We start from the raw sequence: 18,717 nt of genomic DNA, 5'->3' as shown, positions 1-18,717 counted from the left end.
TCAAAAATCGCAAAGCAACTGAATAAGCAATTTTTTTTGATGTACCCAGTTCAATTCATTTGCGTATTTGAAATGTTATACTTACTTAGATACCATTTGAGAAAATCGAAAAATTGATTTGTTTGGTAAAAAAATTAAAATGCATTCGGTGTTTTGAAAAACTTATCAAAATCAATTGAAAAAAATTACTTGAAAATGATTATTCAAATTCTAAAATTGTGAAGTACAAATAATAGATTCATCACAAAAAACCAAACATTCAATTTGGAGCAAAACAAGAACAAATTTTTAAAAAAACAAACAAAAACAATGTATTTTACCTCTCAAAAACCCAAACTTCTTCCTGAACTGAAAAATTTCATACTTGGAACTTCCATAAATTCAAAAGAGAAAATCGTCATTCTATTTAACAAAATTGGTATTTTTTCTCTTACTCGTCAAAAAATTTTCCATCATCCCTCCTGTCATCCTTGAAACCCCCTCTAGTTTTTTTCTCGCCAGGTTGACTTATTTGTGTGAAACTGAATGAAAAAAAGCAACAAAAGAAAATAATAAATTGCATAACTCGCATTCAAGTATCTGAAACTGAGAAAAAAACAGCAGGAGAAAAATTCTAAAGACGGAGGGGGTGAAATTTTGAGGGTCCCATTCAGTGCATCCATCAGGGAGCCCTCAACTGACCCAGTCCACGCCTGAAGTGATTCATATCTTCAAATTTTATTGGTGAACAATTTCTTGTTGTGAAGCTTACAACAAAATTTGAGGATTTTTTAATACATAAGGTTACAATCGTGAAGTCATCATAATCATGCACTTCAAACAAGGAACCTACCTAATTGCAGTTGAAAACAAGATTACATTTTCAAAAACTTTTCATCAGGTTTGTACAACAAATTTCCAAAATGGAGGAAAACGTGTAGTGAAAAAAATGAGCCAGAATTTTGATATTTTACCATTTTTGAAAAAAATACATTATATCGTTTAGGTCTCAAGAAATCGTCGGTGCTCAGAATATGTATCATTATCATTAAACGTAATTAAGAAAAAAAAGGTGATTTAGGTACCTATTTATTTTTCTGCGAGTGCATGATGATACATTAGGTATAGTTGCATACCTTATACCCCTTAATGTTATTTTAATGCGCCCATTTTTCCCTTCGCTAAGCTCGTAACATATGTAAAACAGTATGGTTGGTAATTTGAAATCTTCTTAATGATCTTTGAATAAACCAGCCGAGATTTTCCTGCTTCCTTTTTTAATAAATCTAAACCTCATTTTATACGAAAAAATACAGTAAATGAACATCTAGAAAATCTATCAGGCTTTCTACACCATCGATGTTGCCGTCGTTCATTTCAATAACGAAGAATCGGCGACGACGACGATCTAATTTAAACAAACGAACAATACACGTTGTCTCAATTTAAAATACTCAACAGGGAGTACGCTAAAGTCAACAAATTGTAGGGGAATAAGTGATATAAATCTTAATGTCTAATTACGAGAGATAAATACTCGTAATTATCGCAGCTAACCCTGCTGGTGTTCGAGTTCGACGCTTTTTCGCATCTTTACACCATCAACAACTTCTATAGGGGATCTTGGGGTGTTTACTTTGTAACAGGGATATACCTACTTATATGTAAGTACACCAGAAACATATAGGAGGGGAGAAGTTGAAAGTTATTTATTTGATAGACATTGAATAGTGAAGCTGAGGACTGCTTTGATGTGTATTGTGTACCTATATTGAGTCTTGAGAAGTCATTTTGATGGAAGCTGTAAGGGGTGTGGAGGTTTATTGTAGATATCTAGGTGATTGAATTTCGTGAAGACGTGCTTTTTCAAAAAGAAATTGAAAACGAGAGAAATTTGGAAATGAAGCAAAATGTTTGAAAAAGGGCATAGAAAGATAACTTATCCAGGCAAGATAATTATAATGAGCCCTGTTTGAAAAATTATTTGAAAATCACAGCATGAGAAACTAACTTTGTTGATTTAGAACAAAGGGAATGAAAACAATCATCTTTGTGCATAAAATACAACGTAGGTACTCCGATTCTAGTAATCTCTATACCTACCTAACCTAACCTATACGCAGCTGTTAAACCACGCATGTCCCCTGATTCTTCTCGTCTTCCTGAATTTTCTTTTCAATAATCATTAATTACATAAATCGCTAATAAAACTGTTCATTCATCTCAGCTGTAAAATCACGTGACTTATCGAAAAAAAAGTACTCTAGATACAAGTTCTCTTGTATCCGGCCAGCATCCACGCGACTTGCACATGGTGTTCTTCGAATTATTCAAAATACTGTTTGCATTTTTAAAAAAAATGAAGATACACCTAAGTAGGTAAATAACTTAGCGCGTGTTGGTCCCTTTAAATTTCAACGAAAAAAGGTGATTTGTTTCCCAGTGCTTTGCGTTGTCACTGTTTACGGATAAGTAAACCCAGATAGAATGATTTACCTATACATATACGTGACTTAGTGACCTCAGCACGAGATAATCTGTCAAGTGGCAAGTAGCAGATGGGCACTTTTATCAATGGTTTAAACGTAGCGGGTAGTACAACTTGACACTGGACTTGAATGAATTTCCTGATGAAGTGCGTGTATCCGAGTCCATTCATAAAACTAATTATTCTTCTGAAAAATTACCTATACCTACTCTTGTGTGGAAGTATTCGTAGTATGGTTTTTGGGTTTGCGGTTGACTGTCTGCGATTTCTTGGAAGAAATTATAGAGACATAAGACTGATTGAGTGGAAAGTGATGGGAACTTGGGTACCCTTTACCTCTATACATATAGGTAAACGAAACTAGTCCAAAGGCAAGCGAATTTTGTATTTTTAACATAATTATGAATTCTATTTTTTATTTTCACAATATCCCATAATTGTTACTTTTTTTTTCGAAAATTCTTTCGAATATTTTTGATACAATTATTGAATTATTACAAAATATAAGAAAAGAAGGAATTTAAATTCAAAGAGCTTATAGGGCGGTTCGCGATAAAATCGGGGTCTTAAAAACTTCTCAAGGTGGAAATTCCTGATGATATTTGAGACTTCTTTATTTTATTTTTTCAGAACTATCCAAACATTCTTAGATCAAATTTTTGAAGGTTCAATTGGAGAGAAACGTTGAAGCAAGGTGTACTGAAAATTTAAAAAAAAACTGGAGCGATCTTCAAATACATCTAGCTCTTTCTTCGCCCCTCCCCTTTACTTCTCTGCTTTTTCAAGTTTTTTTTTCTTCTGTCAGCAAAGCGAGGGCACAACGTTTTTGAACAATTAAGTACGACGTTTTTTCAACATAAATGCCTTCAGAAGCGTTGGAATCATTTATGGTCTCAAAAATAACATTTTTTATTAAAAATCAGTACATTTCCAATTTCCATTAATGCCAGATTTGTGACCACTAATTTAATTTTGAACCCATTTTAGCTCCTTTTTGACCCCATTTCTGTATGAACTAGTGGGAGTTTGATGAAAAACCCCTGGACACCAATTTTCATCTTCATTGGGCGACATTTCCTCCAGACTGTTTTGAAAATGGCTACGAAGATAATCACGTCTTTCTTAAAAGTTGGAAAAATTCTTCAGCATTTGACATTTTTTGAGTTTTTAAAAATTTTTTCCTGTTTGAAGTGAAAAATATTTCCATTTCTTTACTGGTTTAGTTATCTACAACTTTATTGATTTCCAATTTTGAAATTTTAAGCGTCATTGCCTCATCTTCACTCCGTTTCTATAATTTGTTTTCCTAATTAGCCTTTCATTTTGAAATTCATTTTTGTGGAACTTTTCATTTCCACGATAAATTAATTTTTGGTAAGAACCAAACGTTGAAAAAAAAACAAAATTCTACATCAATGATCTTATAATAATTTTTTCTCCTGAATAGTTCCTCTTCAAATTTTCTTCAAACTTTTCAGTTTTTGGGATAAGAAACTCGAGCAAAAATTTGAAAGTCCACATTTGATGAACAATTCATTTGCGATTTTTTTTTAGCAGGACCGTCGAGAAGGGGCCAAAGAGGTCAGCTTGCTCCGGATCCGGAAAAAGAAGGGCCTTTGATAAAAGAATAACCTGTTTGTTTACTTCTCAAAACACAAATGTTCAAAGTCTATTGCTCTCATTTCGCTCGGGCTTGTTTTCTTTTCTAAATTTTAATGTAAAAAAATAAACTTCTCGCATAAAAAGTAGGTATCGTTATTATGCCTCTCGAAATCAAATTTTCAAAAACTTTCGCCCTTGTTTTGTTCGGTTTTCTTGTTTCAAAATTTTAAAAAAATTACATTTGGGCCCCCAAAAATCCAAAACAGAAAATGAAAATTTTTATAAGTCATTTATGAATGTATATGATATCAATTGGAAAAATTGATATTTTTTCCTATATCAGCCGGAAAATTTTCAGTCGAAGCCCCCCCCTCCTCCTCCCTCCTCTCAAAAACCCTTTGGGTAGTTTAGCTCCTAGAAATTGGACCACATTATATTTGCCCAGACTCGCACTGGCTCTTGACTGCCCAATTTCTTAGCCTAATATTGGCCTAAGACAGGCTACCTTGGTAAATGATATGAAAACTACGAGTAATACCCAAAGATGTAAATTCTTTTGAAAGAATTTTTCCTAAATTATAAAGAATAATTTTCAAAATTTCTCAACTATACGATTTCGTGATCTTTTACTTGAAAATAATTACCATATTTAGGTACCTAGTACCTACCTACTTAAGTGCAACACAGGAGATATTCATTCACGAAAAAACACAATTTTTAAGCAAATTCCTCATTCTTGAGTTTTCAAATTTTTTTCAAGTTCATTTTCAACAAAAAAAAAAAATCTCCAATAAATCCATCTGCTCTATTATTTTAAGAACAATATCTTTGGAGTTTTATCTAATACAAACCTCACCTACCTAAATTCGCTCAGTAAAAAAAATTCACAACGTTTCGAGTGTTTAATTACTCGAAAAATAGTTCGCTCGATACATATTTCGGTATCAGTTGCCCTTGAAAACATTCGAACGTGAAATTTACTTACGCAACGTCAGTTGCCTCGAAAATTGTCTCATATCTTGTTAGATTTTATCAGTAGGTGGGTATCATAATATGCCTTAATGCACAATTCAATATTTTAGCTATAGAGCTGATAAGTAGGTAGAATAAAATTCGAGTATAGGTGCTAATGAAGTTTTAAAACCCCCAGCAGCAGCAGGATTTCAACGTGACCTTTGAAAAAGTATTGTAGAATGTTTCTTCATACATACAAAGAATACAAAATCATTTATAATAAGAGGGCCATCTTTAATAGCCCACCTTTTTTTTTACGTAACCTTAATATAAGTAGGTAAGTATCGTAATTCGTAAGTACGTATTTAACCCTTTGCGTATAGATGTACATCTAACATACATAAGAGGCAACTGGAATAGAATTGTATGTACAAATACTCGAGGTATTATTCTACATATCTATTTTATCCACTCGCAATATACGACGACGACGACGACGTGTATTAATGCTCGTGAAATAAAACTAACATACTTAACGAGCGAATATAGTATAGCGTGAAATATGACATAAAATAAACCAAGCTCGTGATACTTTTGTTATTTCAACAACCCTACGTACAGCAGAGAGCGAAGAGTGGGCAGAAAGATCGAGAGTATACGTTCGAGGGGGTAAAAAATTCTCTCTCTAAACAACGTACATACAATATAGTCGGCACGATACAAGTATAAGAAAAGAGACGAGGGTTTGGGAAAGAAAAAAGAAAAGGGTACAAGGGTGCGACAGCCAAGAGCTATATACGGAGTATAACATTTCACAAAGTCGAGCATAGTGTAGTAGGCCGCTTTAACACGCATACTGAAAAACCATCCCCTTTTATATAGCGACAATACCACTCGCCGCGACCAATAGCAGCTAGATTATTTACTCAGCGACCCAGTAGTTGGCCTGGATTGGTGAATATGCAACCACTCCTACCTATTTATTGTACGTACACCAGAAGAAGTGGAAATTTGAGATCGCTCTGAAGTAGGGTTCTAGCAGTTCAAAACTGTTAAGTGGATTCTCGGCGCGTTAAGTGGCCAAGTCCTTTGCTTCTTGTTGTATAATCTCGTCGCGATCTACAAAAAGTCAAAAATTTTTCCACTATGTCGTATCATCGAAACGGCCTCAATTACGTCTAATATCGTCCTCGTCTTGGTCGAGTATCGAGTACCTAATATTAGTGAGTTTTGTTTGTTTATACGGTTTGTTGTTCGTCGCTTCTGTCGAATGTCGATGATAATTTGATGAGATTTTTCGCGTAAAACGTGCAGTTCTTCCGTCGACTATATAGTTAACGAGTATTAATTTCGATATGTCTGCTACGGAGAATAAAACGCAAAATAGGAATCAATCACCGAAGCCTTTGATTCCGCCTTCGCTGTTGGCATGGTATCCTTTGATGCCTCCTTGGCCTGCTTTATTTCCAGCTGCCTGGTGTAGTCCGGCTGCCTTGAGGAGTGCGTTTCCAGGGTGCGTAAAATTGAATGATTTTTTTTTTTAAAATTAATAATACGTGTAAGAAATAATCATTTTTATGAAGAGCTTGGTAAAAGATCTTTTTTGAAGAGATTGAAGCTTTTATGTGTGGACTGAAATTTTCTCGAGGGATTAAAATACCTTGACGTAAGCATTGACATCGCGATTTGAAACCTTCGAAACTCTGAATCATCAATATAATATTGTGTAGGTAGGTATACAGTTGGGTAGAAGAAAAAATAATTCATAATGTAATTCGAAGATAGTAAATTTTACGATATTTGATCATCATACACGTGATAACGTATCTATCAGCTTGAGTCACAATGCTAGTTATTTTCCAATGTACCTACCTATCGATTTACGTCACAATTGGAGAGTAATAAATTTTGGGTCAGTGGGAATTGGCATTATCTATAAATTGGAGAAAATTTTCAGTGCTTAATTTAGAAATTTTGTAGGTATGTAGGTACTTAATCACAAGTGGGTAAACAATGCAAGTGAAAATGAATCATCAGAATGCTGTTTTTGCATTGTTTTGTACGATTGCACTTTTAATCATTTCGTTTTTTATCAAGCTTGTGAGTTTCAAGTACCTGTCTCAGGAAATTTAAAACTAGTAAGATCATTTTGGTTTGATCTTAGTCTTTGTGAGACTCAATTTCATCAGCTGAAGATAATGACTTCATATACCTATATTCTACGAGTAATTTCATCCGGATTTAAACGTTACGATCAAGTTCTCAAATATTTGTCAAGTTTTTTTTCTCTGGGCTCGAAAAAGCTACGAATTTTTTTTTTAAAAAAAGGGGGAAATTTTAACCAGAAATTTTGGAAATCATTTCATCAGTATTTTAAGCTGAAAAATCACCGTGTCAGGTATTTTGAAATTTACTATTCGAAATAGTGCACGTAGGCCATTTTAATTTTCAATTTTTCTGATTGTGAAAGAATGAAAATTTTTCATTCCTATCCTAAAAAAATTCAAATTTGAAAAGGGGCAAGATTTTCAATTGTTATGAAAAAAATAAAACTACGAAAAAAAAATTCCAAAATTTCATTTTAAAAAAAAACAAAAAATACCTAATTGAATTTTTGACTAGAATGAACCAGAGAGAATGATGAGATTGTGAGAGGGATTGGTGCCTAATTCTAGATGATTTTTCTTAATTTTCCTGATTTTTTAAAATTCATCTTGAGTCATTTTAGAAACAAAACTTGACCTTTTTCGGTGAAATGATTTTAAGTGATGTGAAAAATTACAAAAAATCGTACCTATGCAAATTTTGCAATTTTTTCTTGCATGTGGGTTTCAAGTGTAGATATCAGATAAGTTGTTTTATTTAGGTAGATATGTATTTATTATTTTTATTTTCAATCGACCGAGACATCCTACTTTATAAATCCGAAATAAGATTCCCATAATTCTGCTTACAAACAAGATAGGTATTAGCTAACCTAACCTCGAAGCCTTCATGGATTTCGAAACAAAATATTTGAAAATGTAAATAATACAGAAATATAACCCTTATATGTAAATTTAGATAGGTACCTAGTGAAAAAATCCCAAAAATCATCATTTCATGAATTTACGATCATTAGAGGTAAAAATTTACCTCCCTTCTAGAGCCAAAACTCATTCAAAACGGAGGTTTCGTTCATCAAGATATCTATTATGGTTAAAAAAGTGAAGGATTAAAATATGTATCAAGTCAAGAAAAATAGGAAGTCGCGAGAAATGGTCATTAAATTAAATTACCTAAATTAAAAATGATTGTTCAAGTCATGATCATTTTTTGTTCCCCTTTCTGTACAACTGATTATGAAGTAGAAAAGGGTTCTTTCCAAAAGTAATAAATTTAGAAAAAAATAAGATTGAGAAAATCTATAAAATTCGATTTTCAGTTTTGGTATAGGGAAATCCATCAAAAACTTGAGCATCTCGATGCTTAGGCCTAAATTATTGATCAAAAAAAAATATATCAAGACTTTAGGAACTCTATTTCAAATGTTAGATACATTAAAAATCTCGAAATTTGAAATTAGGAGTTGAGACATTTTTTCGATTGGGATACTTACCTACGTACTTGAAAGAAAAATTCAATAACAATAATTGTATTTACCATAAAAAACTATTTTTTACCCTCGTTACTTCATAACGTGGCTTAGCTCTCAAGGCAAAAAATTATAATTCCCAGTTATAAATTTCAGGAAAAGAACGAAGTCCTACAACTAGACCTATATCAACTTATTTGCTCACTCATTATTAAAAATGATTTAGAAGTTCAATCTTAAAGAACTTGAAACAGAAAAAAAATTCATTTAATGATTCAAAATAATTTTTCTAATAGACATAGAGATAATCGTAAAGTATATCCATTCAGCTTCCCCCTCCCAATCCAAAAAATTTCAACGCAGTTGAATGTATTATTGTTCGATTTAATCAAAATACAACAAAACGGTTTCCCTACATTTGAAGGGTATAAGGAGAAAAAGACATTGTTTCTAGATCCAATGTTTCGCCTTTTTCTTTTTATCAATTAGTCCACCCAATAATGCTCTCAAAGAGCCATTGTGGTTATGCTTCAAAAGTGAACAAAGAGGAACAAATGAAGAAATTGTTTTCATAAAATTATCGAAGGAAAAAAAACCCTCGCGAACGAACCATTACCTACTTATTCAAAGATAGATCAATTTGCCATTTCTCAACATTCGCATTCCGTCAACAATTATTTTTTTTTAAATAATTGATACAAAAGAAAAGAAATAGCATGATTTCAACTTCTAAAGGAGGTGAGTTCCGAAATATGTACATTCGAGCAAAATATCTTACAGGCCTACTCAAATTTTAATCAAAAGATCACAGAATTTTATGATTCAATGAACTGTGAAATACTCGTAATAATTCATTTCCTGCAGTAGTTTCCTTTGATTGGGGTAAGGGAGAGGGCCAGAGGGGGGGGGGAGGGAATTCTTGCAGAATAATGGGGAAAAGTCAAGAGCAACATTGATTATAAAACTATCAAAATATGTGTTTTCTATTCTCACTTCAATTTTGCAATCCCAGCGTAAAATGATGTAGTCTGATCAGATCTGACAGATCAGATCCGCACATTCCTTAGATCTAATTTCAACTGGCCTGGCTTAATCAAATCTGATCACATCCGGACGTTCCTCGGATCCAATCACATCTGACCAGATCTAATAATAGAACAGAATTTTCATCGAAAATAATTTTCTTCAGGGATGATAATTTGTTTAGATTTCGAATCTTGATGAACCATAAAACTTCGTCTAACTTTTCGAATGCTTAATTTTTTTTTTTTTTTTTCGAATATTATCATCACCTTTCATGTCTCCTGATTTTTCTAAACAAAAAAAAAACAAGATCCCCTCCAGCCCCCACCCACCACATTTATTCAAAAATTACATTCAAGTAGCCCACACAGCATTCTATCATACGTTTCGAAAATAAATTTCATTGTCCATAAGAAATTCACCATACTCAGTTACTTCAAAATTCCCATCGTCTATCCTCACAAAAAACTAAATTAAGAAAAAAATCTCTAAAAATTATACTTAAACTTAATCTAGGTATTCTATTTCCGTTGTATTCATTTCTAAGTAGATCACATCATCCTCAAGAATGTACATTTTCTTCTTCACTTATATAGGCTATTCCTCGCGTATAATTATTCAAGGTGTCTGATAAAATTTCAAAATGAAAAAGCAGAACTTTTGGCTGGACATTTTTCAAACACTTTACGACTTCATTATTGGAGCGGAGGGAGGGGGAAAGGGGTGTCAACATTTTACGGGCTAATTTTTCGTCTTTTCCGTGTCTTTGAGCATTCTAAGCTTTTTTCTGTAGGAAGGAAGAGGGGGGGGATCAAAAATGTCTTTACCATTTCGATTTTTCATTCGCAAGAGAGGAAAGGGGTCGAAATTTTACACCTAAATTTTTCACTTTTCTGATTTTATGGAGAAGGTTTTTATTCCAATAGTTTTTCGAGAGGGGGGGGGGAGGCAAAGAAAGTTGGAAATATTTTTACAATATGAATTTTTCGTCATTCAAATTTTTCAACTTGTTTTGAGTTTTTTCAATGAAATCATTATAGCATATTTTTTCAACGTAATAATATTGTTCTGAAAAATGCAAATTAATTCATCTAAAATCACTTAAAAAAGCGAAGACGTGAGGCATGCCTAATAGTTTTGGAAAATTTTCAGCTTAGAATATCAAAAGAAGCGCTTTTATCATCATACTAGGTGAAGACATTATTTTTTACACAATTTTTTTTCATTGGTCAAACAACAAAATTCTTTCAAAATTCTACAAAAAAGAAAAATAAAGTGAAAATTTAAAGTTTGATTGAAAAAAAATCAGGACATTTTGATAAAAAGCTGAACAAAAGCGGGATTAACAGGAGTGTTGGACACCCTGTATATTCCAGCCTTTATTTCCAATAGCAAAGTTTTGAATTTTTCCAATCTCTTTTACGTGCTAAGCTAATGTATGTGCTTTCAAAAGTTTACAATACTCAAGTACTCACTCCCAGAGTAGGAGATGAATTCGATCTTCTTCCTATCTTCAAACCTCTTCACATTTTCTGTCGCTGTCCGTTCTCATGAACCTGAAAAAAAGATCACATCGTTAAAATCATTATTCACCAACACCATGAAATGGAAACGTTTTCAAATACGAAATCACACATCTCGGTCCATTACTTAATTAACACGCATTTTATTCACTCAACTCCCTAACCCCATTTTTACGTATCATATCACCAAAAAAAAAGAGAAGCACCTCCTTCGCTACTGCTCTATTTAAAATAATTCAAATGAAGTCATCAAACAAACGTGGACAACGATGCGGGGAAAAAGTGTTCTAATGATAAAACGAAAATATATACGAGTACATAGGCTTAAATGGGGGACCGCGAATCGGCGAATTTTGGGCGTGGTGACCCGTTTAATTTAATTTTCTAATTAGCGGAACTATTAAAAGCTCGACTAAAACGTAGTATAGGGCTTTGATATCAACGACGTAAAAAAGGGGGACATCGAGTTCGAGTCGACTCGGCTCGAATAAGCAGGATTCTCTCATGGCGGTGAAACGTGAAAATCACACAACCGCTCCATTTGGGCATTTCCGTTCCGCAGCAGGATTCGAAAAATGTGGCACTCGAAGGCGAAGAAGGTGAATTTCTGCCGAAAAAAATCCATTTCAAACATCATCGAACCGATATACCTTTACCTATCTGTATATACCTTTGTATAGGAGCGAAAACGTGCCTAGGAATTCATTTCGTAGATTTATACAAGTTGGTGAAAAATTTATATACCTTTACCTGTACAATTCATTAACAGGTTTTTAAGTATACACCTTTATAGAATTGTCGTCTTTCTATTGTACTCCACTTTACGTCGGGTACTTTTTTTTTCTCGTAACAAAAAAAAACGACTAAAAAGTAGAAAGTCGTTTCCTTTTATTAGGTTTTTTTTCTCAATGGGTCTCTCTCTCTCTCTCTGGAGGGTGTGTTTGTTAATAGAAGAGAGCGTAGGAGAAGATACCTTAAAGTGGTACGTATAAATTTTTTCAATACGGCAGGTAGATTTTTTTTTAAATAGGTAGAGATGTAACGGAGCGACGTAACATAATAAAAACACTTTACATCGAGAGCGAACGTGAGCAATCAACTGATATTCGTATTAGTGACCACTCAATAAGAGCACAGCACTTTACAAAAGTACATCTTTTTTATAGCCCCCATCTCTCGTTGACTGTTCGCTTTTACCTTGTGTAACTTCCGACGATAAACGGCCTTTATTTTCAGTAAGTGACACCTATATTATCATAAATCTTAAAGTGGACGTTTCTCGATTAGGTTCTGTTCGGTTTTACCTGATTTTACCAACTTGTCTGTGCGTGTAGGGTGAGTATTTTTCATCGATTTTACGCGCAAAATTACCAACTCGTACATTTTTACGTATATTGTCAAGGTTGACTTGCTGCGGTGTTCCTATCAGTAAGGTGCACACAGGCACACCACCCACGATCGAATCGAATTTTTAATACTAAAAATGCATTTTGAGTCACGTCCATCGGCAGGAATACGAGATGGAGTTCGTCGAATTTCCAATACATCTGGAGCTGGACCTATTATCGCTAAAATTCTGGGAAAATTATTTATTCATTATTCATCTGCAGGCTCATGAAGTTGTACTCGTACGATTTTACTTAAAGACAGATTTCAAATATCTGGGTCCTTTAACCTCCCTCTTACCTCCTACCATCCAAAAAAAAATTCATTAGGACAGTTATGGTTCTTGTTCTTTTGGACATTATGTTTCTCGCACCGGATTTACAACAAATTGGATGAGTAAGTATCGTGACTCACCGAAAAATTCCACGAATCACGTTTCTCCAAAAATAGCCAATTTTTTGATAATTTTTACGCAAAATTGTGAAAGTTTATGAGAATTTGACGAATCTGAAAAAATTGTCAACTCCCAAAAAACCCCAAAAAAAGACAATTAAAAGTGATCACTGATCACCGACTACAGAATTTCCAATTTTGAAGATCTCCATTTTGAAAATGTTTCCAAAAACACGCAATTATAGGCGAAGGCGAAATTTTGGAGACTGTTTCTGATCTTTCAAATTTTGGTGAATTCTTGAGAAACCAAAATTCGACTCCATTTTCCATGAAAAAAATCATAATTACTCGTATAATCAAAATTGAGCTGGGATATGTAGCATCTAGTTTATACAGCCTTTGTTTGGTCTCCTGAATGAATTATTTGTTGCCGTTTTGAGTCGTTGCATTGTGGAGCTTTTGGCATGATTTTTTAATTTCCCAATTCGAAGAATATCTACGTTCAAAAAAATAAAATCAATCAAAGGTCACGAAGGCGATTTTAAATCAGAACATTTTTAACGAGATTTTTTTTCTTCGAGCACTGAAAAAATAAAATTCCATAGCAAAAGAATTTTTTTAATTGATTACGTACCGAATCTCCCATTCGAAAAATCGAGATTCACAAATTAGTATATTTTTTTCTTTTTTCAGCGCACTCGATTATTTTTTCGGTTTCTGGGAAAAGAAAATTCAATCAAAATTTAATATCCTTTCAAACGTCATTTTTAATTAGAACAGAAGACAATGAAAATTCAATAAATATAATTGATTATTTTTTTCAGAAATGTATACATTTGATTAAAGATTAAAATTTTTCCCAAAGAACTGAGATGAAAAATGTGTTGAGAGGAGAAGCAGGTGGTTTGAAAATTAAATGAATAAAACGGACGAGAAAATATAAAAATTGCAACCAGACCTTTCAGCGAAATTTTTCTCCTCAAACGTATTGTCTTTCAAAATTGTTTAAATTTTTTGAAATATACAGTCATTTAAAAATCGTGTTCCTCCCTCCTCCTCTTTATGCTCCTTTACTTCCTTTCCTTCCTCTTTCAACTCCCCTCTCCAACGGAATTTCTTCACAAAACCTTCATTGTTTGAAATTTTGAATAAGAATCTTTTCACCTCTTTTGCAATTTTTCTTCATCAACTCATTTCGTATTATTAATAAATCATTCGAACGCAGCGGCGCTGACAAGAGGGAAGGGGGCAAAGTGGCGCAATTTGTCCAGGACCCTCCAGGTCCCTCGTTCTCCTGAAGGTCTACGTTTTTTGAAGAATTTTATAAACTTCATTTTTTAAAAGTGAAAATGCAATTGTAATTTTTAAAAATAAAATGAAAACTTAGGTAGTTTTGTTTTGCAAACTTTATTTTTGGAAAGAAAACGCAAACTTCATTTTGAAGAGAAAACGCGCCTTCATTTTTGAAGAAAAAAAAACTAAAAATTTCATTTTTGAAAGGAAAATGGAAATAACTTTACTATTTTTGCTCTTTAGAAAAAGTCTTATACAAAAAAAAAAAAAAAAATCGAAAACAAACTTCTCTATAAGGAAAAAATTGTTTAGTCACGAACTCGTGAAACTGAATTCGTTCTAGAAGAAAACTCAGTGTTGCCAACCCAAATTTCCAAAAATCCCCAGTTTCGGAGGAAAAAATCCCAGCTTTATAAATGCGTAGGATTTTTCTCGTCAACGAATAAAAATTTCATATTTTTAAAATGGTAAATTGATACTTTCGGAGTGCAATTCTCAATTCATCATTTCAAAAATTCAATCACACCTGGAAAAATTCCTTCAAAATTCATCACTCAACCATGTGAGAAAATACGAATCATACGATGCTCCGTCTTCTCGAACTCGTAGTGAAATCAGATGTCAAATTTCTCTTAGATAAAACTTGAAACTTTATTTTCACATAGTTTGGGTTGAAAATTTCGAATAAAAATGCAATAAAATACCTACATTTTTATTCCTAAAAATGCCAAAAATTGAGAAATCCCTGACAAAAAATCTCTGAATTGTCCAAAGTGCTGAAAATCCTTCAATTCAGGGATTTGAAAAAACATATTTTTTTCGAAACAAAATTGGATGTAAATTTTATGGTGGGGGGGGGGGGAGAAGGGATTTCTTCATAGAGGAAGACTTGGAGGAAATTTCTGTTTTGTAAACAGTTCATTCGACTTTAATTTTTGAAAAAAACACTTGGTTTAGAAGAGGGAAGGGTTGTGAAAAATTTTTAAGAGCCTTCATTTTTTCTTCCGAGCCCAAATTTTGCGAAAATTGATTTTTTTGCGTAGGAATTTTCTACATTTTTCAATTTTAAGTCAATTTTTGATCAACTTTTCTTGACCTCAAACCTCAACACTACATTCTGGATCTATTTTTAGAATTTCGACTTTCTTGACTTGGTATAAGTACCTACATCTTGGTTTTTTATAAATCGTAAAGTGATCTTACTAAAATAGTCGATTTGATTGAAACGAACTCGCATTAAAGAAATAAATTTATGTTTTACCAATAAATTACGTAAATCTTGTGGGTTTTTCATTAACGACTTTTCTCCTTCTAAGATTCATTTAAACTCTTCTAATATATTGTTTAAAAATTTTTATTCGTTTTCTCAACCATAAGAAACCTCTTCCTCCTCTCTCCATTTAATCCATCTCGGATAAAATAATATAATTTCACAAAGTATATAATTTTTACTACGGTTTACCAACGTTGAAAAATTTATCGATAACTAAACGCGAACAATTTGCCGGCCCTAAACGACAGTAAAATACAATAAAATTTTATGGTAGTTTTTTTTATCTCGGTATTTTTCAAAATACACCTAATAAAAATAATACATTTCAATTGTACCGCGTCGTTATTGCAATACAATGTACACATGGCGAAAAAAAAAATTCACTAAAATTGTACGTTTTACAGCGCATTTTTTTAATCCTTCCGATAGACTTTTTGGAGCAATTTATTTATCAGTTTGATTAGAAAACGTGACGAAATCGGCAAGAATTTTGCCAATAAATATAACGACAGGTATACCTACTTACCTACTTGGTTAAATACAGGAATTTTTGTAAAAATAATACAAGAGTAGAGAAAAATATGCGGAAGTTCTAGCGTGCGAGAAACCAAAACAAATAAAACTGCTAGACGCTAGATAGTCATATCCTTTTCGATGAAAGAAAGAAATTTGCTAGAAACACAGCCTACAAAATATAAGGTTATAAACCTGTTGTACTCGTGCTCATTTTTACAGGAAGAAAGAACAAATAAGAAATCCAAGGACCTACTTACGAATAAATGAGTACAAACGTGGTGCTAATTATTATATTTCGCGATGTTTAAGAAATTTTCAAACGAAGGTTTACTTCACAGGGATAAAAAGAGTAACTAAATGTTGAGATAAGAGCGAACAACAAAGCGGAGAAGAATAGAGAGAGACGGATCGGTACAGATACAGGTTCGGTACTTTCTTTGTCCTTTTGTTTACAGGTAGCGAGACTTTAAGGGTGAACCGCGTTGTCGCTGGATCCATTGATTTTGAATGTGTTGTGTCGGGTATGTTATCTTAAGAGATAAAAATTGGCGCTGAAAAAAAATTTTGCAACAGTGCAAAGCCGCTGTGGTGCAGCTAGAATGACCGGTTTCTTAGTATACTCATGTCTCATATCAGAGAGTTTAGTATCACTGTGAGGGTCGTTCTGTTCGTCAGTAGTGCACTCGAGTTATTCTTTTCGCGTGTCATCGAGTTAATGTTATCGGTTTAAACTTTTAGATCAAAAAAAGAGACTTCGGTAGTGATTGCTATAATGTTATTGTTTGTGTGTTTTGTGCAGGTTATTAGATAGTATGAAAATGCCCGGCCAGGCCAGATCTTCTGGATTCCATATATGTGATATATTAGATTTAAATGATGCCAAAGTACACGCCGGAGATCCTTCGGTTAATCTCGGTTCATCAACAATACCAGGTAAGAATTGTGCCACGTTATATCATTAAAGTATTCAAAATTACTCATTAGCAAAAGGGTGGGAAAATTGTTTTTTATCAGTCAAGGGTTAAAATATTTACCCTCGCTTCGCTCGGGTCGTCGTAAACCTCACCCTCGTCCAGAATCACTTTTTTTTCCTCGTCGTGGAAATAACATACCTATTATTGTTTATCACACCACACCACTAAAATCATTCAAAAAGAATAACGATGAAGCTCCATTTCTCTCGAATGTTCACCAACAAAATTAGAATATTTTCGATCAAATCAAAAAGTAACTTCGATTCCAATAACTTGTTTTTTTTTTTTTTTTTTTTTTGAATGAGAAATGACGCGAAATTCGTGAGATGCTATCTAATTGTTTAAAATATAAAAAATTTAAAAAAAGTCCCGGAAAAATTACATCCAGGTATATACGAGTACTTAACGAAAATTTTTGCTAGATACTATTTAACCAACCCATAACTCTTTTATAAACCTGGATTCTTTCACATGCCTATAGTTTTGAACACTTTTAAAGGGATTCTGCCTTTTCTTACCATACAAGGAATGAGAACTGCAGTTTTACCCGGAATCCCCTAGAAACTGTCTCATTTATTGAACTTGATATTTTGATTCATTCGTACAATATTTTTTGAAACCAAACCCACCAACAAGCATACTCAGAAAATGGAAAAATTTGATGAAAAACAATTAACTGCTACAATTTAAAATTTTTCTGCCAACTTCAACGTTTCTCGAACAAAATCAACGCTTTTGGCTTTGACAGAAGTGAATTTTTGCGTCTAAATAGAGTTATAATAATTTTAAAAAAATGATAGGTCTAATACAGGTAGGTACTTCATTTTAAAATTACCAGCAATAATTTTCCTTCCTAAACTCAAATAAATTATTAATTATTTTATTAAAATTTAAAAATATTTTGAATCAAAATATTCTTCATAAAATCAGATTAACGTTTTTGGTGTCAAAATTTTGAATTTTTGTGTAAAATTCAAAGTCAAGCTTTTAGCAAAAAATTGACGAACTAGCCTCGTTTATTTAGTACAACTGCAAAAAAATTGCACTATTTCTTCTAAAATGAGAAAATGGCCTGTAAACTCTCCTCCCCCCACCAACAAAAAGTACAAAAAAGCTCTGTTTTTTCATCACAGTTGCAACAAATTGCAAAAATTCATTAGAATACATTTTATGAAACGAATGAAATTGCATCCATTTTTTCCAGTCATTTCTTTCAAATTGAATAAAAATTAATTTTTTGCTCTGTTCAATGTTTTATTGCAAAAAATAAGGGTATATTTTCCCTTTACTTCAGTTTTTTCATCACTTGGTAAAAAAAATAGGTATAAATATATTCAGAGAATAAAAAAAAACTAGGGCTTACGCAAAAATCCTAAATTAGTCGTTTTTATAAGATTTTTGAACTCCACAGAGAGCAGCACTGCATTTTCTGCAACTTCAAAACATTTCCAGTGCTGGTAGATCATTCAGTTAGTTGGTGAATTTGATTCGGTTATTTCAGAATGTACCTAGCTAGCTACCTACCTACCTACCTACCTACCTACCTACAACCTACTAGATTGAAAAACTTTTTTTTCAATAAAAAACGTTTTTTCGAAAATTAATGAGCTTTATCATTTGCACTCGAAACATACGATATTAAAAACAAAGCCCATACTTGAAAGGAAATCGCAATCACACTCCACTGACAGAAAATTTTTATACTCCAGCGACACGATTTTGCTTTATTTCAATATTTT

General features: G+C 32.9%; 1 protein-coding gene across 2 annotated transcripts in view; it reads left to right on the top strand.

Moving 5' to 3' along the window:
* Nucleotides 1–18,717, top strand: part of LOC135838661 (homeobox protein vnd-like) — a 42,023-nt gene that overhangs the window by 5,844 nt on the left and 17,462 nt on the right. Inside the window, exons 1-2 of one of the 2 annotated variants that reach the window (XM_065354389.1) lie at nt 6,071–6,536; nt 16,804–16,937. In XM_065354389.1, the coding sequence (XP_065210461.1) occupies nt 6,379–6,536; nt 16,804–16,937 (292 nt within the window). In that variant the 5' untranslated portion in view covers nt 6,071–6,378. Of the gene's footprint in view, nt 1–6,070; nt 6,537–16,803; nt 16,938–18,717 lie in introns of those variants that run through there. The other variant, XM_065354388.1, reaches the window with a different exon arrangement.

This window comes from Planococcus citri, chromosome 3 (genome assembly GCF_950023065.1).
Source record: "Planococcus citri chromosome 3, ihPlaCitr1.1, whole genome shotgun sequence".
In the NCBI taxonomy this organism is placed as follows: Eukaryota; Metazoa; Arthropoda; class Insecta; order Hemiptera; family Pseudococcidae; genus Planococcus; species Planococcus citri.
The sequence above is the reverse complement of the archived record's forward strand: the minus strand, read 5'-3'. Positions and strand labels throughout refer to the sequence as shown.